General features: G+C 61.5%; 3 protein-coding genes across 12 annotated transcripts; all 3 read left to right on the top strand.

The window, feature by feature from the left end:
- Positions 1–334: 334 nt before the first annotated feature.
- Positions 335–19,715, top strand: USP19 (ubiquitin specific peptidase 19). 10 transcript variants are annotated; one of them, XM_048957472.1, is made up of 27 exons: positions 335–529; positions 3,259–3,503; positions 5,114–5,170; positions 6,278–6,406; positions 6,970–7,103; positions 7,559–7,966; positions 8,048–8,330; positions 8,444–8,600; positions 8,703–8,774; positions 9,248–9,363; positions 9,688–9,866; positions 10,160–10,361; positions 10,442–10,575; positions 10,727–10,885; positions 10,986–11,096; positions 11,264–11,374; positions 11,524–11,625; positions 11,961–12,101; positions 12,364–12,482; positions 12,719–12,856; positions 12,968–13,332; positions 14,005–14,115; positions 14,604–14,820; positions 15,109–15,261; positions 15,348–15,511; positions 15,584–15,762; positions 17,319–19,505. In XM_048957472.1, the coding sequence occupies exons 2-27, from the start codon at positions 3,395–3,397 to the stop codon at positions 17,550–17,552; spliced, it is 4,284 nt and encodes a 1,427-aa protein (XP_048813429.1). In that variant the 5' UTR covers positions 335–529; positions 3,259–3,394; the 3' UTR covers positions 17,553–19,505. The 10 variants fall into 10 exon arrangements, with proteins under 10 accessions (XP_048813429.1, XP_048813431.1, XP_048813433.1 ...); XM_048957474.1 differs by lacking the exon at positions 17,319–19,505 and adding an exon at positions 19,530–19,715 and having other exon boundaries at positions 336–529; positions 9,652–9,866; XM_048957476.1 differs by lacking the exon at positions 17,319–19,505 and adding an exon at positions 19,530–19,715 and having other exon boundaries at positions 336–529; positions 9,658–9,866.
- A 948-nt stretch (positions 19,716–20,663) lies between these two features.
- Positions 20,664–25,525, top strand: SLC6A8 (solute carrier family 6 member 8). Its single transcript, XM_048957670.1, has 14 exons — positions 20,664–20,726; positions 21,074–21,274; positions 21,501–21,632; positions 21,926–22,199; positions 22,272–22,404; positions 22,555–22,689; positions 22,770–22,873; positions 22,953–23,077; positions 23,149–23,261; positions 23,329–23,466; positions 23,885–23,987; positions 24,061–24,161; positions 24,365–24,535; positions 25,001–25,525. Exons 2-14 carry the CDS (start codon positions 21,187–21,189, stop codon positions 25,130–25,132), a joined length of 1,749 nt encoding a protein of 582 aa, XP_048813627.1. The 5' UTR covers positions 20,664–20,726; positions 21,074–21,186; the 3' UTR covers positions 25,133–25,525.
- A 942-nt stretch (positions 25,526–26,467) lies between these two features.
- LOC125698923 (epidermal differentiation-specific protein-like) lies at positions 26,468–27,583 on the top strand. The gene has a single exon (XM_048957847.1). The coding sequence runs from the start codon at positions 26,468–26,470 to the stop codon at positions 27,581–27,583; it is 1,116 nt and encodes a 371-aa protein (XP_048813804.1).
- Positions 27,584–27,589: the final 6 nt, after the last annotated feature.

Here is a 27,589-nt window from a genome sequence, read left to right on the forward strand (position 1 = left end):
GCGGGCTATAGGGCTGGGTCGCCACGCTGGGCCGCCATGGGCGGTGACGGGGGCTCGGCCGACATGCTGCAGATGCGTGTGGTGGCCGGCCGGGAGCACAGGCGGAAAGACGGAGCGGTGCAGGCCGAGGGCTGGCCGACAAGGCGGGGCGGGGACGGAGCGGAGCTCGGGACGCTGCGGACACACGGAAGGGCCGGGAACACAGCCGGACGAGACAGGCCCGGCCCGTCGCCACGGAGACGCCCCGCCCGGGGCGCGCCCTTGCCCGCCCTCGGGGGCGGATCGGCGCCGCGGTGACGTCCCGCCGGGCGTCGTTGCCATGGGGACGCCCCGAGCCGAGCGCGGAGAAGAGCGGGGGCCGAACCGGCGGCCGGGCCCGGCTCGCGTCACGTGACCCAACCACGCTCCCGCGTCACGTGGGCCCGTTCGCCGGCTTCCGGAAGTGCGTCACGGGCTCGGGCCTGTCTCCGGAGTGGGCCCGCTCGGAACTTCGGCTCGGACCGGGGCAGCGCGGAGCGGCGGCTGGGCCGTGAGTGCGGGCGGGCGGCGGCCGGGGCCGGGCCGGGCCGGGCTCGGCCCCGGGGGCGCGGGGCGGGCGGCGCCATCTCCCCGCCGCGAGCCGGTCCGAACCGTGGGGCCGCCGGGCACGGCCGGAGGCTGCCGCCGGCACCGCGAGGGGCTGCGCTCCGCTCCGCCTCCTCCTCCCGAGGGCCCTCAGGCGGTGCTCGGCGGGGGAGCGCCGTGCGCGGGGCCGGGGCCGTACGGAGCGGCTCCGGACTCGCCCTGCGGTTGGAGCGCGGGCCGGGCCCGAGCCTAGAGGCTCTGAGCCCGCGGGGATGAGAGCGGCGATACCGAGAGCGTCCGTTCGCACGAGGGGAAACGTTGCTGCCGGCTGGGCTCGGGGCGTGTTGGCGGGGGAGGAAGGAAAGAGATGATGGAGGCGGGCAGCCCCCTCCTCACTGCTCCGTTAAAGGCTTCCGAGGGGCGGGTGCCGGGGGCTGGAGGCAGGGGGTGTTTCCCTGCCGAGTGCTGAATGCAGCTCCGGCACCTGGGGCAACCCGCGTCCCGTTGTGCACCTCCTGCTGTCGCTGCCCGAACGCTTACTGGCCCTGTGATGAGATGAGGTGGCCGTGCTGCCCAACTGCTTGCTGCTATTTCTGTATTCACACCTTACTGGGGTTGCTACAAAGCGTTTGTGCAGCCTAAGGATGAGCTGGACTGTGGAGCTGATTTGGGTTGAAGTAAATTCAGCCATCCGGACTTCAGTCTGTGTGGCTTCTTGGTCTGATGCACCCTGCAGCACGTGGGTGCTCACACTGACACAACACATGAGAGAAGGAGAAGCACCTACTCTTATAACCACACTCTCCGTACTTGAAGCGCTTTGAATTGTGGCTCACGCACCCATCAGGTGCCTCCCAAAGGTTCAGCCCTGGTATTACCTCCCTCAGTATTGATCCCCTGGGAGCAGCAGCACCCAAAATGCTGTGCTCTGGACAGCTGGCTGCTGCCCCATTGCTGCACATTTCCTGCTTGTGGAGAGGGGAAGAGTCCAGGATTAGGATAAATCAGTGAGAGTAACTCGTGTTTATCTTATAGTTGGCTCAAACCTTGAGGCACCCACAATGGCCTGAGGCTGTGATCAGGATTCCAGCAGCCAAAGTCAGGCGGAGTCCCAGCCCTGCTCAGTTCCTGCCAGCTGTTAGGTGTAACCGGTGGCTGCAGACCCACAAAAGCCAAGCCCCAGCAGGCAGGGGAGTGCCCAGCTTCCTTGACAAAGCAGCTGCAAGCATGCCTGCCCTCCTTATTCTGTAGGACTTTACTCAGGGCTCCCTGTCTCCTTTTTCTTGGTGTTGCCCCTTTGGATGCAATGTGGCCTGGCTTGGCCATGCAGTAGAGCAGTATCTGCTTTTAATTTCCTGCTCCTCTGGAGTTTTCCCACTGGAGACAAAAGTAATTCAGCAAGCACAGCTTGCCTACATTGGCCAAGCTTTGCAGCAATGCCCAGTACAGTACATTCAGCAGCTCAGGGCTGGAGCTGCTGTTCCTCCACATCTGCTCTCTTTCCTTTCTGGGAGCTTACTACAGGGTCCTGCTCAGTATTCCCTTCCTGGGTTGGCTGGGGCCTTCCTGGTGTGAGTTCTGAGGGTTCCCGTGCTGGGCAGTCAGAGGCACTTGAGCTTTCCACTCTGTTCTGTTGGTTCTTGGTGACTGAGGCAGGTCAGCCTGATGAGAAGTGGTTTCAGTGTGGGCTTTGCCGTCGGGCTGGGCCTGCTGCTGCTGCACAAAGGGTGCCAGCACTTTTGATATGAGGTCTGCTGCAGTTTGTGGTCATTGGTTGCCATGTGCATTCCTGGAACACAGACGTGCTGGCACTGCTCAGCCCGGACTGGCGCTTTACCTGAAGTTGTCCTGCCCCTGACTGTGTCTGGGCAGAATGTTGGGTCTATGCTGGTGCAAGGGTGACGGGGTGATGTGTGGCTCCTGCTGCTGGAGAGCCAGGCACAGCTGTGAGGGCTGCGGGGCCAAGATGCCGTTGAGCTCAAGGAAGCCGTTTTCAGCAGGTTGCGCCAGTTGTTCTCTGTTCTGAACATCTCAGGGCAAAACTGAGACCAGCTGCAGCCCTTGGGCCGGTGGCTCCTGGCGCTGGCCTGGGTGGCAGTGGGAGGCCATGCCCAGCCTCCCCAGCACTCGGAGCAGGGGTGTCTTGTTTCCAGCCCGGCCCTGCTGGCGCTGTCTGTAAATCAGCGGGAGATGAATATGCAAGGTGCCGCTGTTCTGGTGGGTGGAGGGAGGAGCTTCCCTCGTGCCAGGGAGCTCTGCTGTTTCTGCTGTCACGGGAACCTCTCCCAGGCCTTCTCCTTCTCCTGCTGCTTCCTTCTTAGGGTGTTTCTCTCTTCCATTCCCACCCTCTTACATGGAGTGCTGTTTTGACCTGCCCCGTGCCCTGTGCTGTGGGGCCAGCTTGCGTGGGACAGGGACATCACTTTGCCCCCCTTTGCTCTGCCATTGGATTCCATTAGAGCCAGCAGTGGTTCTGGGTGACGCAGTGGGCGCCATGAGCATGAGAATTGCTTTCCAGGTTTGTGTGTTTTGGGAGCCCATGCTTTTGGTTGTTGTAAGGGCTCTGAGGGTTTCCTATAAAGGCTGCAGAGGAGGACATGTGAGGGCATTGGGAGCCTCGGGGCGGTAGCTCCTGATGCTGTTGGACCTTCTCCATCTACTCCTCCTGCCATGCTTGCTCTCTCCTCTCTTTAGGCCACTAGTTCCTTGCCAGAGAGTTTGAGCACAGAGAGTCGCCAAGATAGCTGGGCCAGGAAGAAAACGTCGCACCCCTGACCCAGACTCCATTACCGACCCTGGTGGGCCGTTTGTGTCGTCCAAACGGCTGAAAATGTCCAGCAGCACCAATGCCCCCGGCCAGAGGAGAGTGTCTCGGGGCTTGGATGATACCACCAACAAGAAGAAGCAGAAGGATCGAGCCAACCAGGAGAGCAAGGAAGGTGAGAGCCCCCAGGCAGTGCCGCACGGAGCAGGCCCAGCAGGATGGTTTCTTGGCTCTGCGGGTGGGAGCCTTGCAGCCATCTGTTGCAGGATAAGCAGATTTAACTAATCGCTTCCTGTGACTGATTGTAAACCATGCAGTGGGATCTTCTTTGGCACAGTGTCCTCCCTGGACCTGTAACCTCCTTTCTTTTGTGCTGCCTCGCCTCAGGGATATGAGGAAGGTCGGGTCCATTCCCTTGTTAGTTTAAGCCTGGTGCTGCTCACAGTGCCTGTTCACTGCTTTCATCTGGGCTGAGCTGCCTCACCCAGGGGGAGTAGGATCAAAGCCTGCAGGTGCTTTTGCACCTGGACTCACTTCTGCCTTTCGGCCTGTGTGCTGCAGGCTGGTACTGGAGGTGCTGACAGCACCCACGGGGTGCAGGGCCTGTGGATGGGGCTGTTGCTTCACGTCTCATAGCAGGGCGAGGCACGGCTCGAGTGACACATTGCTCTGTGGTAATTCTCTCTGTGCCGCTGTGTATCTGGTGACAAAAATATTGCTTCAGGTGTGGGCTGCTGTGCTGGGCAGGGAGTACCTGCAGGCAGGAGGCAAACACAACTTCCTGCTTCTGCAGTGCAGTGTCCCTGGCAAATTGCTTGATTTCTGTGCCGGCTCTGTGCTGACTGTTGTAACCTCAAAATAACACAGCCTTTTGTAGGCCAAGGTGAAATAGCATTTACTGATGTCTGCACTTGAACCATAGGCTGCAACCCCCAATGCAAAACACCAAGGCGCAGAGAGTGTGGGTTTGCTGCACCGTTACGCCTGTGACTGCAACACTCAACAGAGATTCCCTGCTGTTCTGTGGCCTGTTGAGGAGGGCTGTCCTGTAAGCTCTCTAGAGTGGAGATCACAGCTCCTTTTACCACTGGTTCTTTGCTTCTGGACAAGGTGCTGTTGCACTGACCCCTTTGCCTAGCACAGCACATCTCCCTGTGGGGGTGGAGCTGACCCTGAAATGTTTCTGGCTCTTGGAGGTAATCCTGCAAGGAGCAGGGATTAGGTGTCAGGTCAGTTTGGTCCCCTGGTCTGATCTGGGAGGAAGTTTTATCTCTGGCAGGTTGCACAGTGCTGGGAATGTTAAAGTGCAGCTGGGCTGCCTGGTTCTCTTGTTACAGCAGAATTGGTTTGAGCACAACCTAACATCATTTTCTCAGTGTAAGATCAAAACAGAGCCTCTCCTATGTGGGTGGAGGCTGGGAGCTAGCAGAGACTTGGCATACTCAGTGGGGCACACAGCCCAGTTACCACAAGCTCCACAGTGATTCAGGCCTTGAAGCAGCACTGTCTTTCTGGTGTATCAGTGTTATTTTCCTTTCACTGCTGAACTGGGGTGAGGAGTACACAGCACCCATCCTGGATTCTGGCTAGTTCTGCTGCTGTGGAAAAGCTCAAGGCAGCAAGGGAGGTGGGAGGAAGCTTGAGGGAAATGAGCAGCTCGTACAAATGAAAAGGCTGGACAGAAATTTGGTTTGACGTATAAAATTTTGGGTGTTGGAGCACCAGTCGGTGCTCCGAAGTGACTGAATGAGAGACCCACCTGTGCTCTGCTTCTCTGCCCACCAGTGTCTCGCCCTGAGCTCGAGCAGGCTGAGACCTCCCAGGAGAGGGACTTGGAGGAGGGTAAGTTGAGGTGTGCGCTAGCTGCCAGTGCATGGCCACCAAGCGCCCTCGCAAAGGATTTGAAGCTCTCGCCTTGTCATCCTGTGCTCTGGCAATCAGCGGAACTAACCCGAGCGCTCCCTTGCCCTTGTGCTCCTCTTAACAGGGTGCAGCCTTCCCAGAGAATGTTACACCTCGTGGGGAACTACCCTGTGCAAGGGAGAGGTTTGAGGCACACGGCAGACTGCTTCTGGCCCAGGTGCACAGTGCCTATGAGCACAGCCCTGGGATATCTTGCCGCTGGCATCCTCCTGCTTGTTTCTTAGCAGGAAACCTGCCAGGCTGGGAAGATCCCAGGCCATGTCACCCATCAGGTGCTGGTTGGTTTCTGCCTTGGCTCCAGGTCCTCATTTTGAGAACAGATAGACAAAAATCCTGACAGCCGAGAAAGTAGAACTAAACCAACTGGAAATTAAGGAAACATCAAGTTTTTTCTGTAGGGATTTTAGGATGCTGCGCAGGCAGACCTAGAGCCTGGTGGACACCTGATGGGGTTCTGTCTGCCGTGGCTTGACACTGCTGCTGTGTTTTTTCCCTGGGTGAGATGTTCATGCCAGGCTGGCTGGCCCACCTGTTTTTCAGCTGTGTTAACTGTGCTTACCTATCAGGAATACAGTGCTCTTCGTGACTGTAGCTGAGCTATTTATTTTGCATATGCAAAGGGGAAGTGGCAATTTCTGGTTGTGTTCAGAGTCCACTTGTATCCCCCAGAGTAATTCTGTGGCTTCCTTGTTCGCTGGGAAAGCAGCAATTGCTTTGTAGCTGGCAGGAGCCGCCCCTTCTTTCCAGCCCTGCTGCTGCACGTGACTGGGCCAAGCCTTTCTGCCTCATGATCTCTCTGGTTCCCACTGGGATTCACCTGACCTGCTGCAGCCTGCTGCTCGGGTCCTTGTCTGTGACCTGATAAGAGTAGATTATAATTGTTTCTCATTCACTGTCATGAGCTGTGTGCTCTGCCCTGATGTCCTCAACCAAATGCGCGTTTGGGCTCACGCTCCCCAGCTTGGGCGTGGGCACTGTGGCTGTGCACCCTGGGCAAATGGCTGACGCTTCCCTTCCTCTTCCTAGAGTTGCTGCTGGACTGGAAGCAGAATGCTGATGAGATCATTGTCAAGTTGAACTTGGGAAGTGGATCTCTGAAGGTGGAGGACGTGGATACTTTCTTCACTGATACTGACTGTGTGATCAAACTACCAGGTACAGGGAATGGAGTGACTGCTGCAAATGTTTCTCCAGCAGGGCTTGGCACGTCTCTGGACTAGAAGTGAGCTGATCCAGACGAGCATAAAACCTTTCCTTCAGAGGCAATGCCCCGCTGTCAGCTGGCACAGCTTCAGCCAGCAGGCCAGGCTGATATGAGAGCAGTGTAAAAGAAGAAGGGTGTAGGGTTGGAGAGGACGGGAGCCGGGCTTCTCTCTGCCAAGTGAACAGGTGCCCACTGCTGTGCTGGATGCATCTCTGCCCTGCCCTCTGGGATGATTGAGTTGGTGCTGGGTATCCCTTGAAAAAGTGTCCATGCCCCTGAGGGCAGGGAGACCCGGTGCCTTCCCTCTGGGAAGGAGGCCAGCCAGATGTACAAAGCAAACCCAATAAAGCTGGTGTCATCCTGGAGGCTCGTGGGATGTGGTGGCAGCCTGCCTGCAGCCTCTGGCTCTCAGACAAGAGCTTTCCTAGCCCCTGAGGCAGGTGAGGGAGGGCTATGGGTAGAGTAGATTGCTGCCTGCTGCACAGCCTGAGGTCTCATCCCTCTTTTCTTGCAGATGGACGCCAGTGGAGCTGTCAGTTCTATGAGGAGATTGAGGGCTCCTGCAGCAAGATACAGTGCAAGAAGGGAAACTTTCTGCAGCTTGTGCTTCAGAAGAAGATCCCGCTCCACACCTGGTCTTCGCTTCTGGTGAGGGCAAGGGGACCTCTGCCTTTCAGGGGACTGTATGGAGCTTGACAGAGCTGGGTGAGGGTTTCACTCCCTGCTCTTGAGCTGCCCTGATCCAGGGAGCATCTTAGGACACATCCTACATCCCCATGCTGCATGGGGGCTGTTGAGCCAACCACCTCTGTCCAAGGGAGGGCATGTTGTTATGTCCCTGTCCTGCCTGCCACAGCCTCTGGGTTCTGGAATAGAACCCAGTCTCTGGACTCTGGACGTCTCTGGACTAGATGTGAGCTGATCCAGACGAGCAGAAAACCTTTCCTTCAGAGGCAATGCCCTGCTGTCAGCTGGCACAGCTTCAGCCAGCAGAAGGGGGAGTTAAGGGGAAGAAGGGGGAGTTAAGGGTGAGGGGCTGGCAGGAAGCAAGACAGGTACTGCTGCCTGGCTGTCTTCCCACTGTGCTGCGCTACTTTTCACAGAAGAGAAAGAAAGACGGATCCAAAGAGCTGGGCAAGGGGGCCACGTGCTGGGAGAACGGGAAGGAGAAGGCTTCTTCTGCAGAACTGGCCCCTGAAGAGCCACGGACTGAAAGCACCGAGCTGCCAAGAAGCCGCCGAGAGCCCTCCAACCCCAAGCGCGCTCAGGGAAGAAGTGAGACCCTGGGAGGGAAAAGCCCAGCCAGCCCAGGGACGCAGAGTGGCCCCAGCGCCAAGCGGGCAGTATACCTCAAGGTGGCTCCTGCTGAAGAGGAGCCGAATGCCAGAGTCACCGGGAGCGTGGAGCCCAGCAAAGGGCATGGCGGGAGGTCAGGCAGCCGTCGCAATGGCAGAGCCAGCCAGGGCGATGCGCCTACAGCCCTAACTGACCTCGCACCGCCGCTAGAGAAGGTACGTTGCGATGGGGTGTTGCTGAAGAGGTGGCGCGGGGGGTCAAGTTATCTCTTTTTCACTGTCATTCTGTCTTGAAAGGCTGTGATTATGGCCAAGGAGACTGTTCCTGTGGAGGTGCCACCACTTGCTGCTACCACAGAGATGTTCCCCCACCGTGTTGCCACTTGTGTGGAGAAAAGAGTCCTGCAGCCAGGCAGCCCTGTTGAAGCCTCACGGGGCCGGGAGAGTGCACCTGTCCTGGGAGAGAGCTCTAAGACCATCCCATCAGCCACGCGTCCCCTAGGCAGAGACGGAGAGAAGAGGGACTGGTCCAAGGACGATGTGGCTCTGGAAGCAGCAGCTGACAGTGAGTGGCCCAGGGGTCAGTGGACTGGTTGGGAAAGACCCTCTGCTCAGGACCTCTCCTGGGCCAACCTGCAGCACTGCCTTGGAGTGCAATAAAGATGATTTCTTTTCATGTCTTTTCCTGTTCAGAACCAGAGCCTTTTGTGAGCCTGACCTTTGTCAAGAATGACTCATATGAGAAGGGCAATGACCTGGTGGTGGTGCATGTATATGTGAAGGAGATTCATAAGGAGACTTCCAAGGTTTTCTTCCGGGAGCAGGACTTTACACTGGTGTTCCAGACAAGGTATAAATGCATTTTTGGATGGCATCAAACTGATGTGGAGCTTTTGGCTGCTGCCAGGCTACTTTGTTCATCTGTTCTCACTTGTTCTATATTTTTTTGCAGTGATATAAACTTCCTTCGCCTCCATCCTGGCTGTGGGCCCCACACAGTGTTCCGGTGGCAGGTGAAGCTCAGGTATGACTCCCATCCTGCCTGCTTACACTGAGATGAGGGAGCTGAGAGCAGGAGCCAGTCCCAGCTGGCTGGTTTGTGCAGGACATACTCATATCTGCACCTGAGTGTCTCTATCACGCCATACTGCACTAACACCACGATCCTGGGATAATTGCAGAGAAGAAAACTTCATTATCTGCAATCTTCGCCCAACCTGATCTAGAGCTCTTGGGGACAGAGCCAGACCAGGCTGCGTGTGCTTTAGCTGAGACATCCCACTAGTGTGGGTATGTGAAGCCAGGCAGAATGGATCCCTCAGAAGGCAGGTCTCCTGTGTGCTCAGTGTGGCTAAGCTTGGGGGTGTCTGTTCTGCTCTGTGGAGTCCCCCTCAGGGTTGATGCTAACTGGGAGACTGTGGCCTGCCCTGCAGAATTCAGCATGTCTGAGGCTGCTGGGGGGACTGGGACAATCCTCACTTTCTGTGTGTTTTGCAGGAACCTTATTGAACCAGACCAGTGCACATACACCTTCACAGCGTCTCGCATTGATGTCTGCTTGAAGAAACGCCATAGCCAACGCTGGGGAGGGCTGGAGGCTCCAGCCACACGAGGTCTGCACCCTGCCTTCTTTCTGTGTTGACTGCCTGCCTGTACCTAGTGCTTTCCTTGCCACCTGCAGTGGCTGGAAGGAATAGTTCTTCTGGCATGGGATCTTGGGGAAGGAGGGGTGTGGGGCCGGCGATCTGCGCACTTGGGGAAAGGCACTGCTGCTCTCCTTCCTGCACTGGAAGGTGGGAGTAGGCAAGAGGCTGTGTGTGAGCATGGGCCGAGCAGTTCAGCCCCCCTGTGGGCAGTGCACGGTGCTGCTAACCACAGGCCCACCCTTCCCCCTTTTTAAGGTGCAGTGGGTGGTGCAAAGGTTGCCATGCCTACAGGCCCTACCCCTCTGGATAAGACCCCTCCAGGCAGTAACCAGCACCCCCTGTCCAGCAAAGAGGAGGCCCGAACCAGTGAGAAAGAGAAGCCACGTGTCGAGGATGGGAGTCTGGATGGCGTGGCAGCCCGTACAACCCAAGAGCATGTGGCAGTGAAGCAAGAGCCACACATCCCCTCAGTGAGTAGAGCTATATTGTGTTTGACCTGGCTGGGGGGAGGTGGGCGTCCACTTGTCCCTCTGGTTGGACTCCATCTCCTTGGTGCTGCTCTGGGGTCTGGCAGACTCTTCCTGGAGAAGGAGTCGGCAACGCTCCTCAGGCATAGCTGGCAGAACTGGGGCAGCAGTTGTCCTGGTGGATAATGGCTCCAGCCCAGTCCCATGTGAAGTGTGCCTTGGATAGTTGGGTTCCTCTGATGTTTCCAGAGACCCCCTAGTGCACAGCATCATCACATCTCGTTCTGCTTTGGCAGCCCAAACCAACCTGCATGGTGCCACCGATGACACACAGCCCAGTGAGTGCTGAGAGTGTGGAAGATGATGAGGATGAAGATGAGAAAAAGAAGGTGTGCTTGCCTGGCTTCACAGGCCTGGTGAATCTGGGCAATACCTGCTTCATGAACAGCGTCATCCAGTCATTGTCCAACACCCGGGAGCTGCGTGACTACTTCCATGGTGAGCACATGCCTGGAGCTCAGCAGAGCTCTGCCACTCTGTGCAGCCAGCAGCCACCCTCACTCTCTCTTATCTTACAGATCGGTCCTTCGAGTCTGAAATCAACTACAACAACCCCCTAGGGACAGGGGGACGCCTGGCCATCGGCTTTGCCATGCTATTGCGAGCGCTGTGGAAAGGCACGCACCATGCCTTTCAGCCCTCTAAACTGAAGGTGGGTGCCAGTGTTCTGTGGGAGCTGTTCCACTGTCCTCAGCCGTGGGTCTCAGCATTTCTTTGTGCTGCTCTGCTGCTTTGGGTGCAGCCAGGCTTTGGCCATGGGGCAAACAGTGTTGCCGGTGGGCTGATGACTGTGCTCCCCACAGGCAATTGTGGCCAGCAAGGCCAGCCAGTTCACTGGCTATGCCCAGCATGATGCTCAAGAGTTTATGGCCTTTCTGCTTGATGGCCTGCATGAAGATCTCAACCGCATCCAGAACAAACCCTACACAGAAACTGTTGACTCAGACGGGAGGCCTGATGAGGTGAGGATGTCTGTCTCCAAGGCTATTGTGAGCACTGGCTGCTAAAGAGCAGCCCTGGCCTGTGTGATTTAGTGTAGTGCTGAGCCCTTTCTCTCCACAGGTAGTAGCTGAGGAAGCCTGGCAGCGACACAAGATGAGGAATGACTCCTTCATTGTGGACCTATTCCAGGGCCAGTACAAATCCAAGTTGGTGTGCCCAGTCTGTTCCAAGGTAGAGCAGCCCTGGAGGCTGTGCCCCTGTGCTTCTTGTTCCGCAGGCTCCAGCCCCTAGAGCACAACACACAGGATGTGGCTGGATCTCCAGTCTCACGAGACTGTTGTCTTGCTGATCTCGGACCCAAACAATTCCCAATACTGAGTGGGCTCTCTTGTCTGCAGGTATCCATCACCTTTGACCCCTTCCTGTATCTCCCTGTTCCACTCCCACAAAAGCAGAAGGTGCTTACTGTATACTACTTTGCAAAGGAGCCGCACAAGAAACCCATCAAGGTAAAGGACATTAATTACTCTGGGGAGGTAGCCTGAGAGGGCTCTTGGAGGTGCCCCAGGCAGCTGGTCCTGTGCAAGTGGGCTTGTGTTAAGCCAGGGCCTGCGTGTCTTGATGTGGCATTACTAATGTGGCACTTACATTGTGGCAGTTCCTTGTGAGTATCAGCAAGGAGAACTCCAGCGCCATGGAGGTACTCGACTCGGTGGCCCACAGTGTGCATGTGAAACCAGACAACCTGCGCCTAGCAGAGGTGAGAATGCTAAAACTGACCACCAAGCTGTGGGTTGCTGATATGGATGCCCCTGGCTCCCCACGTTGCCAGCAGCAGCCACTTGTCCATGGATGGTAGTGTCATGCACGAGGGGCTGCACGGCAGAACCCTGCTCAAGTGGGCTGAGCCTCTGCAGCGGGGCAGGCGGTGCTATCCTGGCAGGATGGCGGGCAGAGCACACAGTCTCTGTGATGCTACTGCTGCCACAGCTCACCATGGGGCTCGTGTGGCTTCCTCAGGAGAGAAAGAGTTGGACAGCCCTCTGAGCACGAGGCAGCCCCTCACACAGTCTTGTTCCACTGCTTTTCTGGCAGGTAATTAAGAATCGCTTCCAACGCATGTTCTTGCCGTCCCAGTCTCTGGACACAGTCTCTCCCACAGACCTGCTGCTCTGCTTCGAGGTGCTGTCCCCAGAGCTGGCCAAGGAGCGGGTAGTGGAGCTGCAGGTCCAGCAGGTAAGTAGCGGGGATTGAGACTGCTAGGAGGCTGAACGAGATGAGGAGAGCAGTGCTAGAGCTTGCACAGAAGGGTAACACAAGGCTGGCATACTGGCTGATGTGTGCCCAGCGTATGGCCCTGGCAGCCCTCTGCCTGCAGGAAAGGGCTGCCCATCCTGGTGAGTGACTCCTACCAGCTGCAGCAAGCACAAGGGCTTGACAAGGCTACCTTATCTTGCTCAGGTGCCTTGCCATGCCCAATGGGTTCTTTCTCTTGCAGCGCCCCCAGGTACCTAGTGTCCCTGTCGCCAAGTGTGCAGCCTGCCAGAAGAAGCAGCTGTCAGAGGAAGAGAAGCTTAGGCGCTGCACAAGGTGCTATCGAGTCGGTTATTGCAACGTGTGAGTTGGCTTGGTGCCTCACAGGGAGGGAGGGTCTCCAGCTGTGGAGGGTTGAGTGGGAGCGCTCAGCCCGTTAGCAGGAGGTGGGATGGGCTTGGCCTTTGGGAGGGAGCCAGTTTGGCTTGCAGCACTCCTCTTGTTCCAAACACACCCCTTGAGCCCCACCAAACTCCTGCTGAGGTCCTGCCTGTTTGTGAACCCAGGCACTGGGTTCACTGGGGCTCTGTGTGTTACAGGACATGTCAGAAGACACACTGGCCAGACCACAAGGCTTTGTGCCGCCCTGAGAACATCGGTTTCCCCTTCCTCATCAGTGTGCCGGAATCCCGCCTCACTTACGCCCGCCTGGCCCAGCTGCTGGAGGGCTACGCAAGGTGAGGGTGCAGGGAAGGGGGGTGCTTCTGTTGCAGCAGCAAGCGCAGCCAGGAGCTGAGCTGAGCCCAGCCCTGTGCCTGGCCTGCTGTGACTGACAACTCCTTGCCCAGGTACTCGGTCAGCGTGTTCCAGCCTCCTTTCCAGCTGGGACGGATGTCACCTGAGCAGGGGCTGCAGCCTCTTCTCCTAGACAAACTGGAGCCCCTGGCCAAAGGCAGCTGTGCCGCTGCCACCCCTGCTCCTGAGCTGGGGGATGGGGACAGGGCTTCTGGCCTCCTGCAGGAGCCTCCCCTCTCACCAGCTGTGCCTGAGCTGCACCCAGAGATGAGCGACACTGGCACTGTTCGGAGCAAGGTTCTGGCTGCCAGGAGTTCCCTGCTGAGCTTGGATTCGGGCTTCTCTGAGCACATGGATTCACAGGGCGACAGCTGTTGTGAGAAAGAGCCGTCCTATGAGAGAGCCCTCAAACCAGAAGGTAGGAGGTGCTGCGGTGCTAACCCTGTCTGTGCCAGGAACCCAGGCAGCCCCCAGGCAAGGCAGGGAGCAGTTTTCCCTCCTTGGCATCGCCTCTCACCACAGTATCTGTTTTCCCCGTGCGGCTTGATCTGGAGACCCCATTGGATATACGGGAAGCTCTGGGAGCCGTGTTTCAGAGGTGCAGCTCCACCTGAAATGCCTAACAGCCCACGCTCTGCCCTGCCCTGGCAGGGCCTGTGCAGCAGAGCAAAGACCTGACTTGGAAAGAGTTTGGGTTGTTGGAGGGTGGGGAGACAGGGTTGGCAGAAGCCTTGAGTCCCGTGGGAGGGCAGAGCCCAGCACGGAGCCCCTCGGGGCTGTGAGCGCAATGTTTCCCTCACTCTGACTCAGCTGCACGGGAGCAGCCTCTTGCGCTCGGCCGCCCAGCTGTCACGTTTCCAGACACTTGTCTCAGGATGGCAGCAATGTGCAGTGAAGGGGCAATGCAGGCAGAGGAGCGTGGCTTGCCAGGGGCAGGCATCTGCTAAAAATAGTCAAGGACACTGGGCACGTGGTTGTGTCCCTGCAAGGCCGTAGCATGTGAGATGGGGGTGGGGGCACTGCAAATTCTTGGCCCCTACGCAGGGCAAACAGGCAGTGCCACCGAAGATATGTCCCTGCCTGTCCACAGCTGCCATCCCTGGGTACCAGCACACTCCAGACTCGCTGAGCGCCCGTGCCACACAGTTCTACATCAACAAGATCGATGCTGCCAACAAAGAGTATAAGCTGGAAGATAAAGGTGAGCCTGGAGCCCTGGGGAGATCACTTTCATCCCTCGCGGCCTCTAGCAGAGAGTGGATCTACGTGGTCAGGGTGTAAGAGGCTCCTAGGGCCAGAGCAAGCCCAGGTATGCCATTGGCACCAGGCAGAGCAGCAGAAGCTGTGTCTGGCGTGGGAGGGCAGGGCTGCACCATGCAGAGCTTGTGCCTGCTCCCTGGAAGCTCTTCTCAAGCTCCTAATCCCCTGAGCAAATAAACTGGTTCCTTTCAACCTCCCACACTCCTAGAGGAACGGAGATCTGTGTGGCTGGATCACCTCATATCTGAATAGATGCTGATTTTATTCCCCCCTGGGGCGGAGAACCTAGCTTCAGCAGTGAGGGTGCATGGCGGGACCACTTGCATCCTCTTGGCCGTGCTGTGTTAAAACTGGGCTTGGCAAGACTGCTCCTAGTCCAGTAAGGGTGGACTTGGGGGCCAGCTGCCTGAGGTGTGTGCCCCTTTGCAGGTGACACCCCCTTGGAGCTGACAGATGACTGTTCCCTTGCCCTGGTGTGGAAGAACAATGAGCGCCTCAAGGAATTTGTATTGGTGGAGTCCAAGGAGCTGGAGTGTGTGGAGGATCCAAGTTCAGCCAGTGAAGCAGCCCGAGCTGGCCACTTCACCCTGGAGCAGTGCCTCAATCTCTTCACCAAGCCCGAAGTCCTGGCCCCAGAGGAGGCATGGTGAGGAAGGCGACGTGGCGGGTTCCAGCCTGCGGGCGCAGGCAGCAGTGGGGGTTTCCCAGGAGCTGCCTGGTCCTGCCTGACATTTCTCCTGGCAGCCAGGAGCGCTGGGGAAGGAGGCCAGATGCCAGCAGGGAGCAATGCCAGCGCTCTGCGGGGCTGTGCTGTCCTGCCTCTGGCAGGGAGGCTGAGACCTCCTGTCTCTTCTGGCACATCCACACACTGGGATGCTTAGGGCTGGGCTCAGAAACTCGGGGCTCTCTGATAATGAACACATACTTTCCCCAGGTACTGCCCCAAGTGCAAACAGCACCGTGAGGCCTCCAAGCAGTTGATGCTGTGGCGCCTGCCCAACGTCCTCATCATCCAGCTCAAGCGCTTCTCCTTCCGCAGCTTTATTTGGAGGGACAAGATCAACGATATGGTTGACTTCCCTGTCCGGTGAGAGCTCAGGGGATGGAGTGCTGAGGATAGTACTGCTTGTGCTGCCTTGGCCGTTCCCTGACCATCCCTGTGTCTGTACTCAGGAGCCTGGACCTAAGCAAATTCTGCATCGGCCGGAAGGGTGAGCAGCAGCTGCCCGTGTATGACCTGTACGCTGTAATCAATCACTATGGAGGCATGATTGGCGGGCACTACACGGCATACGCCCGCCTGCCCAACGACAAGAACAGCCAGCGCAGTGACGTGGGTGAGGATCCGCCGCCCTCCCCTCCCCTGCAGCTGTGGACAGTCTCCTTGCTTAACCCTTCTCTCCTCTCAGGCTGGCGGCTCTTCGATGACAGCACAGTCACCACCGTGGACGAGAGCCAGGTGGTAACCAGATACGCGTATGTCCTCTTCTACCGCCGGAGGAACTCTCCTGTGGAGAGACCCCTGCCAGGGCACCCCCCAGACCACCGAGCCGAGCGCACCCCCTCTGCCGAAGCTGCTGCCAGTCAGGTGAGAGCTTGTGTCCCTTCCAGCGTCAGAGCCACGGAGCTTTGAAACATGCGTGTGCCCACCTGCTGGACCCCACGGAGCCCAGCACCGCTGCGGGGCTGTGCCGCCTCTCTTTGAGACTAAGGAGCTGGGCTTTGGGGTCTGCCTTGCCTTGTTCTGGCTGTGAGCTTGGAACAGTCCTGTCCCTAAGATGGTGGTGGAAGAGCTGGTTCCAGCCACTGGGCTGGGAGTGCTGGTGGGAGGGCGCAGAGCTGCTCTGGGGCGCAGGAATGGGCAGCAGGGGGCTGTGCCCTGCTAGGCTCTGTACTGAGGACAATGGAATGGGAGCTGGCTGTGCCAGGAGGTATGGCCTCCTGGGGATAGGGTGGGGATGTTTTCTGCTGTGGCCCAGTATGCAGAAAAGGTGAATGCAAGTACTGAGCCCGTGAGCTTCTGCGGGATGCTGATGGGAAGCTCCACCAGAGCACGTTGTGCTGCAGGAAAGGCGAGGAGGGTGTGCTGGCAGGAAGAGTACTTTCAGCACTCATCAGTAGGGCATGGTTGGACTGATCTTTGCAGAAATATCAGAAAAAAAGGCCTGGGCTGGTGTTGTAGCAAGTCACCTGCCTGCCAGGCTCCCCTGAGCCCCTCTGTGCTGGCCTGGTTGGATCTGAGGACAGTGTTTGGCTGCGGCATAGTTGAACACGTGTGCCCCACAGGGACTTTGTGGTTGGCCATACAAGCTGGCCTGGCTCACGTGGGCTGGGCGTCTTGGCTCTGTCTTCTCTGCTGGGAATTGGGGCTGCTCCCATCACAAGGGTGTGTGTGTTAGAGCAGCCACAGCAAGGCTGCTCCGTTTGTCCTGCTCTGGATGTGGGATCCCTGCTGTGCTGGAGATCACTGTTTGCCCTGCAGCACCTGGCCTCACTGGATCCCCTGGGGCTCATCACGACCTCAGCAGCAATGTGTCCCACATGGTGATGGGATGTATTGGATGCCACTGGGGCGGAGTGGTAGCCAAGTGCCAGGAATCACCTGCATCCTCCAGAGATCCCGCATCCTGATTGGCTGCCCTGCGTGATCACCGGCACAGGGAAAGGCTGGGCTGTGACTGGTGCCTGCAGATAATCCTCTTGGAAGCTGGGCTGTGATTGGCTCTCAAAGGATCCCAACCCACCAAAGGAGAGCTGGGACTGGTTGTGCTGCGACCGTGCCTCCTGCCATGCAAGCTGCTTCTGAATTGGCCGTCATCTGAACAGTCGCATTGGGATCACCAAACTTGAGCTGTCTTTGGCTTACTACCTGCCCTCTCACCTGCGTGGATCCGTCAGTGCCACAGAATCGACTCCAGAGGGATCCAGCCGCTGGCTCCTGCAAAGACACTGCTCTCCTGTTGCATCGCCTGAGCCCACCAGAGCAGCCCCAGGAGCTGTGGGGGCGGGCGCGACCGTGCTGCATGGGGAGGCGGGCTGGTGGGGCACGGGACTGGGCTCGCAGGCAGCCGCCTGCCCCGGGGGATGGCGAGGGGTGTTGCCAGTTGTGTTCTCCAAGTGCTGACGCAGGTTTCCACATCGCAGGCTTCTCTGATCTGGCAGGAACTGGAGGCTGAAGAACAAGAGCTGCAGCTCGAGGCTCCCCAAAGGCCTGTGAGAAACTCCTGGAGGCCCCGTGGCCAGAAGAGGAGTCCGGGTACCCCCCAACACCCAGATGAAGGCTGCGTCAAATACTTCATCCTGGCCACCACGGCCGCAATTGTGGCTCTCTTCCTGAACGTGTTCTACCCGCTCATCTACCAAACCCGCTGGAGATAGGTGTGGGCACACAGCCAGCTGCAGAGCAGGGCTGCCGGGGCACGCGCTGTGCCAGAATGCTGCATGGTGAAGACGTCAGGGCTGCCAGGTGGCCAGACAGCACCCTCTGGGCAGCAGGACAGAACCCTGTGGGAAGGACGCACCTGCTGTGGGCACCAATGCTCTCCAAGGGAAGCATGAGGCCGTCGGCTCCTGTCTGTCTGCTCTGGCATCTCCTATGCCAGCTGGCAGGGCTGCGTGGCCGGCCCCCAGCGTTGCCAAGGCACAGCCCAGAACCAGCATCCCCTCAGCCCGCCCTCGCCCTGGCTGCCTTCTTGCATCGGGGCTGGCCCCACTGGTACATGCTGCTCGGCAAAGGACAGTGCCACTGCCACTGGGAACATCCTGGGAACAAGCAGAGCTCTGCTCAGAGGCTTTTGTGAGAACAGGATGCCCTGACATGATCGTTGGTCCCGCTGCCTCTCCCTGCTTCAGGAGCCTCACATTCTTCAGAGCTGGCACAAGCTGTATCCCTCCAGGCCAGCATCATCTCCTGTGCTGGGGCTGAATGACTTGTCATAGAGTGCTTTGTGCTTCCTTGCTCAGTCAGAGGGCTTGGCCACAGCGCTGCTCCTTGCCCCAGGGGGCACCCATAGCGCTCACAGAACTGCGTGGGCTGCCCCTGCCTGTCTGGGGTTCCCAGTTTGCAATGTGTGCAGCTGCCTGGGATGGCTCTGGGGGAGCACGGGGCAGCACCTCTTTGGGGGACTGGCGTGGGCTTGGGGAGCGGCAGGCAGGAGCGAGGCTGCAGGAGGCCAGCGGGAGGCTGTGCTGGGAGTGTGACTTTCCAGCACATTGTGGGGTGTGCTAATAAAGGCAGGTTTTCCAAAGAGCTGCTGCACCTTCTCCTGTGTGACAGGACGGTGGCAGCAGTCAGGGGCTCTGTACCCGAGGCTGCTCCAGGACAGGAGGCAGCTGGATGGAGTGTCCCTCTCCTGCCACCTGAACTGGTCCTACGGGCACAGCCGACACAGGCACTGCCCTGCGCTCAGCTGGGTGCAGCAGGCTTCTCTGCCTGCCTGTGCCGTGGGGCCCCAGCTGTGGGGCAGCAGTTGTGGCACGTGCTGGGTGCCTGGAGGGCCTGGTAGCACGCAGTCCTGCCGGGCTGGGGCAAGGGCTGTAGCGGCAGCGGTGTGTGACATTGAGACGTGTTGCCCTTGGCAGAGCGAGGCTCAGGCTGCTCGGGAGTGTTTGGGTTTGAGAGGTGACTTCAGAGTCCTGTGATTTCCTTTTCCGTCTCCGATGCCGTCCTGCCGGCAGTGCCCTTGGCTGTCTGAGGAAGGATGCTCAGTGGGAATGGCCGGGGCTCTGGCAGCGCTGAGGGGCTTCAGAGAGGAAACGCAACCCCTGGAGCCCCCCGCCCCCGTCGTGCAGCTGTACGGGCGTCCCCTTGTCCCTGCACACGGGTCCCAGCCCGGTGCTTCCCGCCGTCGGGACGTGCCTGTCCTGGAACAGTCGCCTCATTGTCTGCGGTCTGGGGCCCCCACGCGCCCACGGCGCTGCCCTCGTGGGGCTGAGTCAGCGCCCGGCGCCTGCGGGGTGACCTCTGCTCCGCCTGGCGCTGCAGCCCTGGGCGCGGGGCCACGCACCGCTCCCTGCACCTGCCTGCCCTGCAGGTGGGGGTTCCGTTCCCGGAACCTCCCTTCCTCTCCTGTGCTGCTGCTGCCCACCCTGCGGCCCCGCAGCCGTGCCGGTCGCCGTCCCGATCACGGCGGCGCGGGGCAGCGGTGCCGGACGGGGCGAAGCGGCAGCTCCGGGGCTGTGCCGAGCGTGCCGCAGCCTGGCTGCAGCGCTCGGGCAGGTCGGGGCCGTCTGCGGGGCTGCTCTGGGCTCGTTGCCTTCCACCCGCCCCGCTTCTGGGGCCTTTGCCGGGAGCGGAGTGGGAGTTGAGAGGTATGCAGCATCGTGCAGTGTCTCACGGCCGCCTTCTGCTTGCAGGGACTGACTCCGGTGCCGTTTGGATCCGGCCTGGCCCCCGAAGGAACCCCGCCGCTGGCCGCGGAAGGCCTCCCCGAGCGCTTCGCCAGCCCCGCCGAGCGTCCGGCCCCCTCCTACAGCAGCATGGAAGAAGTCGATTAGGGCAGCGCGGGCACCCGCCCTGGGGGTGCGGGCCGGGCTGGGCACCGGGAGGGTGGGGGGCGGGCAGGGGTCGGGGTTTGTCCTGCTCTCATTAAACTCGCTGAACTCCACTCGCCTCCGCTACCTGCCGGCTGCCCCGGGCCTCTCGCTGCCCCCGAGCCGGGTGCGCTCTGACTGCTGTGTGCCCACTGCGCTGCCTCTGCTCCGGGTCCCCGGTGCTCCTTGCAGTCCTCGGTGCCGGGCGTGCCTCGTGTCACGCAGCGTCCCGGCGCTGTCATCCGCCGTCTCGGTGCCTCGTGGCAGTGCTGTCGGGAAACACCCGATGTGCTCTCGTGCCCCGCAGTGCCCCGTGTCCTCGGGTGCACCCAGGTGTCCTCCGCTGTGCCCTATGGCCCCGAGCACCGCGGCGGATGTGGCATTTGGGGACGGGGCTCGATAGGCGCGGTGGGAGTGGGCTGAAGTTGAACTGGAATCGGAATCACATTAGGTGATCTCAGAGGTCTTTTCCGACCTGAATTTCGTACCGGCCAACATTCACCGGTGTGCCCGGGGCGTCCCGCGTTCCCCGGTGCGCCCTCCTGCACCGAACACCCCATGTTCACCCCGCGTTCTCCCCCGTCACCCGCTGCGTCCCGTTGCCCGGTGCCCGCGTCCCGGTGCCCGTGGGGCGGACTGCAAGTCCCGGCAAGCCGCGGGCGGGCGGCGCGGCCAATGGCTCTCGAGGGGCGGTGCGGCCCGGCTCTGCCTCCGCCGCCGCCCGGTGCCGCGGCGCAGAGAGCCCCGGAGCGGCCGCGCGGCGCCGGCCCCGCAGCCCGGCTCTGAGCCGCCCGCCCGGCCCGGCCCGCCCCGCCGCGCCCCGCCGCCCTCAATGAGGTTCTTCCGACTCACCTTCAAGTGCTTCGTGGATTGCTTCTGAGCTCCCCCCGGGCACGGAGCCGCCCCCGAGCCGCCCCCGGTCCCCGGCCCCCCGCGCCATGCCCCCCGTCCCCGCCGACACGGCCGCCCCGCAGCCGCCCGCCGCCCCGAGCCGCGACGCCGCCGCCCCGACGGGCTCCGGTAAGCGCGGGGCTGAAGCGGGCCGGGGAGGGATGCGGTGCGTGGGGGGGGGGGGGAACCGGGGGGGGTCGGGGTGGCGGCCCACGGCCACGCGCGACCGCGGCGCGCCCCCTCCCGTCCCGCCGCGGGGTGAGTCACCGCTCTGCATTGTGACGTCACGCGCCGGGCTGACATCTGACGTCACGCCCCCACGCGCGGAGCGAGGGCCGCGGGGTGCGGGGGGATCGCGCGAGGAAACCCCCCCCCCCCCCAACCCCCGCGCGCTCCCCCTTTCTCCCCACCCGGGGCGGAACCCGTGTGCGCTGGTGACGGCGGCGCGGCCCCCCCCCCCGTCCCTGTCCCGGCAGAGGGCACCGAGCCCCCCGCGGCGGGCGAGGAGCGGACGGTGACTGCGCCGCTGGTGGGGGCCCCCGGCCCCCCAAAAACGGCCGCCCCAGAGCGGGAGACGTGGACCCGGCAGATGGACTTCATCATGTCCTGCGTGGGCTTCGCCGTGGGGCTGGGCAACGTGTGGCGCTTCCCCTATCTGTGCTACAAGAACGGCGGAGGTGAGCACCGGCGCGGGGTCGGGGGGACGCCCCCTGGGGCTGCCCTTGTGGCTCGCGGGGTGGGGGTCCGCCACCTGCCCGCCCTGACCTACATCGGCGCGCGGCGAGGGGGAGTGCGCGGAGTGCCGCTCGCCATTCGCTGCGCCCAGCGGGCGGCGCGGGGGGGACCGGCGAGGGGGGGACGGCACGGCTGAGCCGTACCCTGAATGTCTGCGTCCCCCCCCAGGCGTCTTCCTCATCCCCTATCTGCTCATCGTCTTCGTGGGCGGCATCCCTGTCTTCTTCCTGGAGGTGGCCCTGGGGCAGTTCATGAAGCAGGGGGGCATCGCCGCATGGAATATCGCTCCGCTCTTCAAAGGTATTCACCGTTTCCCCCCCCCCCCTTGGTGCCCTGCGCAGGGCCCCTGCAGCTTCCTGCCCACACCCCGTGTCCCGCAGCCAAGGATGGCAGCTCCCTGCCCTGCCCTGCAGCTCCCCGTTTCCGTCCCCGAGAGCCACGAGTCGTCACCGTGCCCATGGCTGACCCCGTGCCATCCCCCCACCCACTGTCCCACTTCTACACATCCCATCCCCGCCGTCATCCCACATCCTGCCCCCCGGCTCACCGTGGGTGTGCGGAGCCCCGTGCCAACCCCGCTGCCGTTGTTCCAGGTCTGGGCTTGGCCTCCATGGTGATCGTCTTCTTCTGTAACTCCTACTACATCATGATCCTGGTGTGGGGGCTCTTCTACCTGGTGCACTCGCTGACCGACACGCTGCCCTGGGCCACCTGCGGCCACGCGTGGAACACAGAGCGGTGCACGGAGTTCTTCCACCTGGAACTGTGCCGCAACGCCAGTGCCAACGCCAGCGCCGCCGTCACCGCCCTCAACGTCAGCTGCATCGACATGGCCGACAAGCGCTCACCTGTCATCGAGTTCTGGGAGTGAGTGCGGGGACGGCGTGGGGGCAGAGGGGACGGGGATGTGCGGGTGCTCAGTGCCACCCCGCCGTGCAGGAACAAAGTGCTGCGGCTGTCGGGGGACCTGAGCGAGCCGGGGGAGATGAACTGGCAGATGATCCTGTGCCTGGTCACCACCTGGATCATCGTTTACTTCTGCATCTGGAAGGGCGTCAAGTCAACCGGGAAGGTAACGTGGTCCCCCATCTGTACGGGACGTTGCCACCCGTGCTTGGAGTCATCCAAGAACCCGGCCCTGATGGGGACACGTGTGGCACGGGGCGTCCTGTCCCATAGCACCCCCTGCCCCACGGGGGTCTGACCAGCTCCCCATCTGCAGATCGTCTACTTCACGGCGCTGTTCCCCTACGTGGTCCTCATCCTGCTGCTGGTGCACGGCGTGACGCTGCCCGGCGCGCTGGGCGGCATCGTCTACTACCTGAAGCCCGATTGGTCCAAGCTGGCCGAGGCACAGGTGAGGGCAGGGGGGGCAGTGAGGCCACGGGGAGGGACACACGGTGCCCCTAAAATCCCAGCGCCATCCCCGTGCCCCAGGTCTGGATCGACGCCGGCACTCAGATCTTCTTCTCTTACGCCATTGGGTTGGGCGCGCTGACGGCGCTGGGCAGCTACAACCGCTTCCACAACAACTGCTACAGGTAGGGCTGCGCCGCCGCTGGGACCCCGCAGAGCCCCCGCAGAGCCCCCGCAGCAGCCCATAACCCGCTGTGCCCGCAGGGACGCCTACATCCTGGCCGTCATCAACAGCTCCACCAGCTTCTTTGCCGGCTTCGTCGTCTTCTCCGTGCTGGGCTTCATGGCTTCGGAGCAGGGCGTGGATATCTCCAAAGTGGCCGAATCGGGTGAGTGGTGCGTGCTGTGGGCCCTGTGTATCCTGCAGGGGGTGGCACCTCTCACCCTACTGTCCCCACAGGCCCTGGGTTGGCCTTCATCGCCTACCCCAAAGCCGTGACTCTGATGCCCCTGTCCCCGCTGTGGGCCACACTCTTCTTCTTCATGCTCCTGGTGCTGGGGCTGGACAGCCAGGTACGGCGATGGGGATGGGGACGGGGACAGGATGCCGTGCCTCTGCTGACCCCGCTGTGTGCCACAGTTTGTCGGTGTGGAGGGTTTCATCACGGGCATCCTGGACCTGTTCCCCCAGCCGGGGGCCGGCTCACTGCGCCGCGAGCTCACCGCCGCGCTCTGCTGCCTCGTCTGCTGCCTCATCGACCTCTCCATGGTGACACAGGTGGGGACGCGCAGGGACACGGGCCGGGGCCGGGTTGTGCCTTTCCATGGCGTGGGCTGCCTGTGCCATCTGGGGGGGGTGTGGCATTGGAGTGCCCTTGGCGTTGGGGATGTCTGTGGCATTTGAGGTGTCCGTGCTGTGTGGGGTGTCTGTGCCATTTGGGATGTCTGCGCCATTGGAGTGCCCGTGGCATTGTGCTGTCCGTGCCATTTCGAGAATCCACACAGTTTGGGGTGTTGTCTGTGCCATTTGGGATGTTTGTGCCATTGTAAGTGTCCACGGCACTGCGGGGGTCTACGTGCCATTTGGAATGCCAGTGCCATCTGTGGTCTCTGTGCTTGAGGTCCCTGTGCCATTCGGGTGCCCGTGCAGCAGGGACACACAGCACAGCCCGGTGACATGCTGTGCTGTCCCGCAGGGCGGCATGTACGTGTTCCAGCTGTTTGACAACTACTCGGCCAGCGGGATCACGCTGCTGTGGCAGGCCTTCTGGGAGTGCGTGGTCATCGCCTGGGTGTACGGTGAGGCCGTGGGATGGGGAGGGATGCGGGGACGGGCGCCTGTGGGACCCCGCTGACAACCCCATCCCCGCAGGCGCTGACCGCTTCATGGACGACGTGGCCCGCATGATCGGCTACCGGCCGCTGCCCCTCATGAAGTGGTGCTGGGCCGTGGTGACGCCGCTGGTCTGCGTGGTGAGCGGGGACGCGGTTGCGCGTGGGTCTGGGCCACTCGGGCGCCCTCTCGTGGCCGCGTGCGCGATGCCCCGGGCGGCGCTCCGCGGGCTCCGGGCTCCCCCCGGCGGCGGCTGCGGGCACGGCGGTGTGGTGAGGGTGGGAGGCTCGAGCGGGGAACACGCTTGGGGACGGCCGTGGGAGCTCGCTGCCGCTCCGCACAGGGCATCTTCTTGTTCCACGTGGTGAACTACAAACCGCTGACGTACAACAAGACCTACGTGTATCCGTGGTGGGGCGATGCCATCGGCTGGGTCCTGGCGCTCTCCTCCATGCTCTGCATCCCCTGCACTGTCATCTACAAGCTCCTGCGCTGCAAAGGCTCCTTGCGCGAGGTGGGACAGCACTGGCGACCCTTGTCCCTGTCCCCATCCGGATCTGAATCCATTCCCTGTCCTCTCTGGCATCTCCATCTCATCGCCTCACCTTGCTGTCTCAGTCCAATCCTGAGCTGAATCCCATCCTCATCCCCATTGCCTTCTCCCCATCTCATCCCTGTCCCCATTGCCATCTCACACAAAGCCCACCTCATCCGAATCTCATCCCTGCTCTATGGTTTTCTCTGTTCAAATCCCATCCTTGCCCCCATCCTTCTCTCTCTCTCAGCAACATCTCAGACCCCATCCCCACCCTGTGCCCCGCTACCGTGTCCCTCCCTCTGTCCCATCTCAATCCCTTCCCCAGCCCAATCCAAATTCTATTCCTACCCTATGCCCATCCAAACTCCATCCGTGTCCCCATCCTCACCCACGTGCCATGTCCCGTGCCACGTCCCCGCTGCTGACCCCATGTCCCTGCAGCGCTGGCAGCTGCTGACCACGCCGATCTGGGGCCACCACCACCTGGAGTACCTGACGCCCGAGGCCGAAGCCAAACTGCTGGCCCCGGAGCCCCCCAAGGAGAAGACGACGCTCTTCGAGACTGTGATCTGAGCGTGGGGAGGGTCGCGCTGCTCCCGCCCGCCATAGCAATAATGCCAGCACCGCCTCCCACCCACGCAGCCCTGCCCCCGGGCCCCCCCTGCCGCGCTGCCCCAGCCTCGATGCAGGGAGCAGGGGGTGGTGGGAACCGCTCGGGGACACGGGGACGGGGCGGCCATGGGGGTCCCCAGCGCTGGGAGGGGGGTGTGGGACATGGGCAGTGGGTGGTGGGAGGGGGGGAAGCGAGTAGGACAGCCCCTCCCCGGCCTCCGTCCCTGTGCCCCGCTGTCCCCCCCCAGCCCGGCCGGCCCGGCCAGTGGCACCTCGCTCACTAACCGCTTCTGTAGCGTTTGTCTGGTGTAACCCCAACCGCCCCGACATCTGGCAATAAACTGGGAGACCCTGGCACACCCCGGCTTGGGATTGCAGCACCTGGTTGGGAGGAGCTGGATGGGTGTGGTGGCACTGAGGGGCTGCGGAGAACCTCTCACTGCAGGGTTATAGGGGCAGCTGCTGCCCTGAGCCCAGCTGGCTGTGGGAGGGTTGTGGGGCTGAGAGTTGCCCAAACCCATGTCTGATGTGTGGCTGGGGGTGTCAGCGGTGTATGCTGCCCCAGGAGGTCTGTGGGCATCCTGCTCTGCAGTGAAGTTAGGGATGTCCTCACCGTGAGGGACAAGGAGGGAACAGTGGCACTGTCTACCCAAGCCATCCCTGCGTCATGCCTTGTCACACCACCACACCGTGTCATATGGCTCTGTTGTAACACCCTGTGCAGTGCCATGGTGGGTGATATGCCATGCCATCCAGGTGGCCGTGCCGTGCCAGGTGGCCGTGCTGTGCCAGGTGGCCGTGCTGTGCCAAGTGGCTGTGCTGTGCCAAGTGGCTGTGCTGTGCCAGGGGCTGCGCTGAACTCCAGTGGGACTGTAGTGCAGTGGGGTCTCAGCCTGGGACACTGGTTGGTGCCACCGCTGCACCCTGTCACCCCACCACGGTGATCCAGCCATTCCGGCCCCACCGCCGTCTCACACCATAATTAGTGCAGGCAGGGCGGAAGCACCCCTGCTAATTGCCGGTGACTCGTTAGCGCTGGAGCGCCATGTGCTTGGGGTGCGGCAGGACTATCCGGCAGGGCTGGTCTGCGGGCATCCCGCTGCGCCGTGCGGGTCTGCGGGGCCGTGGCAGGGCCCTCGTGTCACGGCATGTCACAGCCCTGCGATAAAAGCGACGGCTGCGGGGCGGCGTTGGGGCACGGCGGCAGAGACGGTGAGAGCAGAGGCAGCGGGACGGGGCAGGGAAGGGAACGGAACCGGGGAGAGGAGGAGCCGGGGCTCTTGGCCACACAGCACCATGAACAAGATCACAGTGTACGAACGTGCTGACTTCGAGGGGTTGAGTCGTGAGTTCACCTGCGACGTGCCCGACCTGCATGAACTGGATTTCGGCGACTGCATTGCCTCGCTGAAGGTGGTGGGGCAGCCCTGGATCGCTTACACTCAGCCCAAGTACGAGGGCGAGCCGCATGTCTTCGAGGAGGGTGAGTACACGGCTGTGGAGCGGCCCAACAGCTTCTCGGCGCTGCGCCTGGTGCACCACGACCTGCTGGACCCACAGATCACCCTCTACGAGCGGCCCCACCTGCAGGGCGCCTGCAAGGTGGTCAGCGAGGAGACCAACTTGGCGTACGGGTACTTCAATGACCGCGTGGCCTCGCACGTGGTGCAGCGCGGGGTCTGGCTGCTCTACCAGCACCCCAACCGCGGTGGCTGGCACTGCTTGGCGTGGCCCGGGGAGCGCGTGGACGACTATGGGGCGCAGCTGCACTTCCAGGCCCGGCTGTCCCATCTGCGCCCGCTGCGGCCCGGCCGCCCCACGGTCACCGCGCAGCTCCTGTGGGACCAGAAACGCATAGAAGCAGAGCGGGAGGTGCTGGTGGATGAGATCGTGGGGGTGAATGAGACCGAATCGGAGCAGGCGCTGGCGGCCGGCAGCACGCGGGAGTACAGCACGACGCTGTGGCAGAGCTTCCACTTCAGCAACGCCACCAGCCTGCGGGCCGGGCTCTCCTTCACGCTGGCCGTGGAGGCCAGCAACGTCTTCACAGTGCAGAAGGGCCGCAGCGAGTCGTGCACGCGGAGGGAGCGCAGCGAGGTGGCCCTGCCCGCCAAGGTCCCCCCGCGCACGCAGCTCACCGTCCACGTGCTGCGCAAGGAGGTGACGCTGTCGGTGCCCGTGCTGCTCACCATCACACAGAACGAGGCGGTGCGCACCGAGATGGGGGAGTATCGCAGCGTGTCGGGCACCAACGTCTGTGCACGGTTCAGCATGAGGCCACTGCCCACCGCGGGCACCAGTAAGGAGGAGCAGTCGGGGGCTGCGGCGGGCACTGAGCAGGGGATGGGGCGGGTGGCGGCCATAGGGACAGAGCCAGGGGATGACGTGGAGCAGGTACCCACCAGGTGCTGAGAGTGG

Source organism: Lagopus muta, chromosome 11 (genome assembly GCF_023343835.1).
Source record: "Lagopus muta isolate bLagMut1 chromosome 11, bLagMut1 primary, whole genome shotgun sequence".
In the NCBI taxonomy this organism is placed as follows: Eukaryota; Metazoa; Chordata; class Aves; order Galliformes; family Phasianidae; genus Lagopus; species Lagopus muta.

Bases quoted from the DNA above. Each gene is read 5' to 3' on its own strand.
- SLC6A8 (XM_048957670.1), top strand. From the start codon at position 21,187: ATGGACTTCATCATGTCCTGCGTGGGCTTCGCCGTGGGGCTGGGCAAC. The intron at 21,633-21,925 runs GTATTCACCGTT...CCGTTGTTCCAG, and splicing joins TATCGCTCCGCTCTTCAAAG to GTCTGGGCTTGGCCTCCATG. The intron at 22,200-22,271 runs GTGAGTGCGGGG...CCCGCCGTGCAG, and splicing joins CCTGTCATCGAGTTCTGGGA to GAACAAAGTGCTGCGGCTGT.
- USP19 (XM_048957468.1), top strand. From the start codon at position 3,395: ATGTCCAGCAGCACCAATGCCCCCGGCCAGAGGAGAGTGTCTCGGGGC. The intron at 8,601-8,702 runs GTATAAATGCAT...ATTTTTTTGCAG, and splicing joins ACACTGGTGTTCCAGACAAG to TGATATAAACTTCCTTCGCC. The intron at 12,857-12,967 runs GTGAGGGTGCAG...CTCCTTGCCCAG, and splicing joins CTGCTGGAGGGCTACGCAAG to GTACTCGGTCAGCGTGTTCC.
- LOC125698923 (XM_048957847.1), top strand. From the start codon at position 26,468: ATGAACAAGATCACAGTGTACGAACGTGCTGACTTCGAGGGGTTGAGT.